We start from the raw sequence: 6,000 nt of genomic DNA on the forward strand, positions 1-6,000 counted from the left end.
ACAACTCAAAATGCAATTACTTCTACTACTATTAATTTGCTAATATAGAAAATTTGGCAAAATTGACCATATCCCACTTCACTCCACCAGGAAAATCATGCTGCAGTTAATGGCAATTCAAAGGATAGTTAAGGTAGAAAGTACTCAAAGCAAAAAAACAATTCTCAGCTGCAAACTTTTTTAACCTGTACAGAAGGAAGACAATACATTCTACCAGAAGTTACAACCATACAGTAGATCTAAGATAGCTACATTTAATACCAAATTTTGAACAAAAACACATTTCATGAATAAACCGATAAAAACTCTTTCTAGTAAAAAAAAAAAAAAAAAAAAATCACTTCTAAATATAGATTTCCCGATCATAAATTATAACTGACTGTAGGGTTTGGCAGTATAATACTTAAAACAGAATTCAGTCAAATTTAGATCTTAAAAAATATTTAAATTGGGAATTCCAGTTAATAATGTACATTCTGATTTTACTTAGCTACAACTATTTCTTGCAATTCAGCATAAAGATAATTGTACTTCCTGCATAAAGGCAGTTAACTTAAAAAAATAGCAATTTAAAATTATCTATGTATCATTCATATATAGATAAATATGTATATGTATATAAATTTTAAATTAGTTATTAGATCTGTAAATCAAATGTCACTGCAATAATGTTAACAGCTGTCCTTCGAAAAAGTTGAAGACCTTATGAAGAATTTAGGACTAAGGATCGCTTCAATAATAAATTTCATGCTCTAGGAAGACAGTTTTAAAAAACTACCAATTTCAAGATTCTAAAGTCATTCATTTATAATAGCACATCATAAATGTATGAAGCTCTTACAACTTTGGCTCTCAATAGCTTTTTATATATCACCTTAGGAATTGCAGTACTTGGAATACTTACCTTGCTCCAAAGATTTATATCCATAGACCTGCAGAGGGCAGCAAAGGATTAAAAATAAATACAGAGGTTTAAAAAACATTTTAAGTTAAAACACACTAGCAGGATTATATGCAATGTATACAGATCAAAGTCATAAAATAAGTAAGTAACTAAATGTTTCCAAAGTTAAGCTGAATTTTCAGGACACGATAATTTAGAAAGACTGATTCTTACTTTGAACCATTAAAATAAAGATCAGTTTGGACAAGAATCAGTAAGAACCACCCCTAAATCTTTGGGTCCAAGTTTGACAGAGCAGGATATTTGCATACTCTCAAAGCATCTGCCCACAGACTGCTTATCACTTGTAATGGTAAAGACAGAACCCATATAATGGAGAAACTGAACAACATCTTCATTAGGTGATCAAAATTAACATCACTAATGAGACACTGATGGACACTGTATGTTTTTTAGATTTAATTCCCTGAGGACAGAGTATCTATCACTCCTATGGTGTCCCAGGCAGTAATGGACTTAATCAAGGGGAACCACTGTAAGGAACGTTCTATAAATTAACTGGCCTGTATTCCCCCAAAATGTTAATGTCATAAAAGACAAAAGCTGAAAAAGTGTTCCATACTAGAGAAAATTAAAGATAAACGACAACGAACATCAATCCCTAAAGTAGATTCTAGAAAGGAGGGGGAGAAATACAAAAAAAAGAAAAAAAAAATTGATAACATTAGAACAAAAAGAACTATAGTAGACAAAAATATTCCATCGATGCTACATTTCCTGAATTTGTTAACTGTGCTGTGGTTGTGTAAGAATATCCTTATTCTGGGGCCCCTGGGTGGCTCAGTTGATTAAGCAACTGCCTGCGGCTCAGGTCATGATCCTGGGGTCCTGGGATCGAGCCCCGCATCGGACTCCCTGCTCAGCGGGGAGTCTGCTTCTCCCTCTGATCCTCCCCCTCTCATGCTCTCTGTCTCCCATTCTCTCTCTCAGATAAATAAATTAAAAAAAAAAAATCCAAAAAAAAAAAAAAAAGAATATCCTTATTCTGTAGTGGGGCCCCTGGCTGGCTCAGTCAGTAGAGCATGCAACTGTTCTAAGTTCAAGCCCCAGGTTTGGATTACAAATTACTTAAAAATAAAATCTTAAAAAAAAGAAAAAAGAAAAAAAGGATATCTTTGTTCTGTAGAATTATATACTGACATATTTAAGCCCAAAGAGTTAAAAAAAAATTATCTATATGTGTGTATGTATTTATGGATTGATAGATGGATAGAGTGATAGACTCATTCACTAATGAATAGTGATATGCCAAAATGCTAGAAGTTAGTAAATGGGGTATACAAGAGTTCTCTGTGCCATTCTTGTAATTTTCTGTAAATCTCAAAATTATTTCAAAGGAAGAAAGAACGGCTGATCCAAATTGTTCCTATTTAAATGAAAAGCCATTTATAAAACAGGATAACCAGTGAACACTGGTCTTACACTATTTCTAAGCTTTGTAAACTTAATATAAGTTCTGTATATTTATTTATTTAAGATTTATTTATTTTGATTTGAGAGAAGAGAAAGAGAGAGAGCTTGTGTGCACAGGGGGTGGGGGCAGAAGGAGATGGAGAGAGAAACTAAAGCAGCCTCCACACAGAGCATGGAGTCCGATGAAGGGCTCGATCTTAGGACTCTTGAGATCACGACCTAAGCTGAAACCAAGAGTCGGACGTTTAACCAACTGTGCCATCCAGGTGCCCCATATAAGCTCTTTATATTTAATTTAAATGTCATCTACTTTAAAAAGACTAATTTGTGTTTTAATGGTAATTTTATAATGTAAAAGTAATATAATTTATTCAAACTTATAGAATATATTATAAATATTTACATCATAAAATGCCCACAAAATCTAGAAGCCTTTATAAACCTATACCCTTATAGGCCTTTTTAGGCCTTATTGGCCTTTTAAACTTGAGGTTAAGCAGCTTTGAGTGAACTGAATTTTGGTATAGTGAGTTAACAAGGCACTTATTTTTATTTTAAATGGGGGTGCTTGGCTGGGTGAGTTGGCAGAACACACAACTCTTAATCTCGGTGTTGTAAATTTGAGCCCCATATTGGGTGTAGAGATTACTTGAAACAAAATTTTTGTTCACAATGAACTACTAACACATGCAACAACTTGGATGGGTTTCAGGCGCATTATGCTGAATAAAAAAAGGCCAGTCTCAAAACATGACATACTTTATGAGTCCATTTATATTATCTTTGCAAAATAACAAAATCATATAAATAGGAAACAAATGAGCGATTGCCACAGGTTAGGGATGGGGTGGAGGAAGTGATAGGACTACAGGTGGTGGTGGTGGGGGGAGGTATGTGTAGTGATAGAGTAGTTCTTTATCCTCACTGAGGTGATATTAGAAAGCTACACATGTAATAAACGTCAGAACTACACACACACACACACAGTACCAATGTAAAATTCCTGGTTTTGATAATGTACTATAGTTATGTAATATGTAACCAGTGGGGGAAAATAGGACACATGCTCTCCACCCATCTCTGCAACTCCCCGTGATTCTATAATTATTTCAAAATAAAATACAAACATGTTCCATGCCCCTCTGGAATCCTCTTCCTTATGATGAAATCATCGCTCCCACTGATGCACATTAAGAAAAAGTTTTGAAAAAGATGGATTCTTATCTGTAGGTGGGGAAAAATGTTTATGAAGCCCTATGTTTAGTATAGTGTTTATTTTGATTTGAGAAAAATTTTTTGAGAAATCAGTTAACAGAAGAAATGATAAACTGACCTAAAAAGCATAGCTCAGCGCTGTGGCAGAAAACAATCTCTCAACTATTACAAGTTTTCATCTCGCCCATCTACTGATTACAGAGCAGCCTCCTCTGACTACTTGACATTTCCATATATAAAAATAAAAGGATAAAAAGACTTTTTTTTTTAATTTTGCGAAATAATAAGTGAAAAAGTGAGAACTCAAGATGTGAGGATAAAATGCTGTGTAGTGAACAATAAGACAAAATAGAAGTCTATATTGATAAAAAAATAAGGCATCTTTTTTGATCAGGCTAGGAACACCTTTAATTCCAAGGAATCTTAATCTACAGGTGCCTACCACATCTAAGGAACGGCGGGGGGGGGAGAGGAGGGAAATCAGAGTTTGCAAGCAAGAGACCAATGCCCAAAAGTTCATAATATTAAGTGGCAAGACTTACAGTGGTTTGTTAGCTTTCTGGTATCATGGACCCCTTTGGGAAGCTGATGAATTCCCCTTATCAATTACTGTTAATTTTGTCACATGTGATAATATTACAGTGGTTATATTGTTGTATTTAAAATAAGTTCTAGGGGTACATGGGTGGCTCAGTCGGTTAAGCATCTACTACTGATTTTGGCCCAGGTCATGATCTTAGGGTTGTGAGATGGAGTTACCCATCTGCTTGAGATTTTCTCTCCCCTTCTCCCTCTGTCCCTCCTCCCCTCTCCCTCTCTAAAAAAAAATAAATAATAATAATAAATAAAATAAGGGACGCCTGGGTGGCTCGGTTGAGTATCCAGCTCTTGGTTTTGGCTCAGGTCATGATCTCAGGGTTGTGAGATGGAGCCCTGAGCTCAGTGGGGAGTTTCTTGAAGATTCTGTCCTTCGGCCCCTCCCCCAACTCACATGCTCTCGCTCAAATAAATCTTTAAAAAAATAATAAAATAAAAAAATAAGTTCTGAGATGTATTACTAAAGTATTTATACAGAGAATGACAAGAGATCTGTAATTTAAACAGTTCATCCAGGGATAGAAGAAGGGGTTGGGGAGGAAAAAAATGAAACAAGATGGCCAAAATCTTAACTACTGAAGCTGGCTGATGGATACTTTTCGGAGTTCTACTTTTTTTTTTTTTTTTAAGAGATTTTTATTTATTTATTTAACAGAGAGAGAGAGAGCACAAGCAGGCAGAGCGGCAGACAGAGGGAGAGGGAGAGGGAGAAGCAGGCCCTCCGCCGAGCAGGGAGCCTAATGCGAGGCCCGATCCCAGACCCTGGGATCATGATCTGAGCCGAAGGCAGCCGCTTAGCCGACTGAGCCACCCCGGTGCCCTGGAGTTCTACTTTTGTGAATGTTTGAAAACTCCTATAGTAAAAGACAAACACATACCATCTCTGGTCTAAATGCTGTACCTCTCAACATTAATAAGCTGGGCTTCCTTTTTAAGAAAAGCTACTTAATCATTATCTTTCATTGAACAACTTAAAAAATAAAAAATATTAAGATATTAAATTGCCCTCAAACCTAGCATTAAGTACCCAGGGAAGGCATGGAGATAAAACTTCAGAATTGTATATATATCTCTGAAACAGGTGACAATGACTAAAAGCCCTACCTTGAATGTGACCTTCAGGATAGATGGCACAGGTTCAAAAAAAAAGTACAGAATCTTTTAAAACTAAGCTTTTGTAAAGAACAGTCAACACTTCTTCACTGCATGTTCACTCCTTAATCCAATGCAATCTAACTTCTGGCCCCAAACCTCCACTGAAAGTACTCTTGTTAAAATTACCACTAATCTCAACTCAGAATTCAACTAACACTTTTTGGTCCCCTTTGACTAAGTTCTGAGATTTGTGTTGTTGATCATTCTCTGCCAATCTCCCACTGATGCTACTCAATCCCTATCAGACATTCTCCTTCCCCATCTGCTCCTTAAGCAATCCTCCATTCTAAGTTCCAAGTGCCTTATATTCTTTTATTTTTTTTTTAAGATTTTATTTATTTGACAGAGAGAGAGAGAGAGAGAGAGCACAAGCAGGGGGAGTGGCAGGCAGAGGGAGAGAGAAGCAGCCTCCCCAAGGAGCAGGCAGCCCGATGCGGGGCTCCATCCCAGGACCCTAGGATCATGACCTGAGCCGAAGGCAGTCACTTAACCAACTGAGCCACCCAGGCGCCCCTTATTCTTTTATTTTTAAGGCAATCCTGCATGTAGATACTTAAATTCCTTGTTTCACAGAAGAGGGAACAGACTTAGGAAGGTGCCTGGGTGGCTCAGTCGTTGGGCGTCTGCCTTCGGCTCAGGTCATGATCTCAGGGTCC

The 6,000-nt window shown here is 36.7% G+C and overlaps 1 protein-coding gene across 1 annotated transcript in view; it reads right to left on the reverse strand.

Annotated features, from left to right (window-relative positions):
- The window catches only part of LRPPRC (leucine rich pentatricopeptide repeat containing), a 91,553-nt gene that overhangs the window by 47,604 nt on the left and 37,949 nt on the right, over window positions 1–6,000 (reverse strand). Inside the window, exon 15 of the mRNA XM_081832308.1 lies at window positions 905–932. Coding sequence (XP_081688434.1) covers window positions 905–932 — 28 coding nt within the window. The remainder of the gene's footprint in view (window positions 1–904; window positions 933–6,000) is intronic.

The sequence above is a fragment of the Leptonychotes weddellii genome, chromosome 10 (assembly GCF_054177405.1).
Source record: "Leptonychotes weddellii isolate Sample4059 chromosome 10, ASM5417740v2, whole genome shotgun sequence".
In the NCBI taxonomy this organism is placed as follows: domain Eukaryota; kingdom Metazoa; phylum Chordata; class Mammalia; order Carnivora; family Phocidae; genus Leptonychotes; species Leptonychotes weddellii.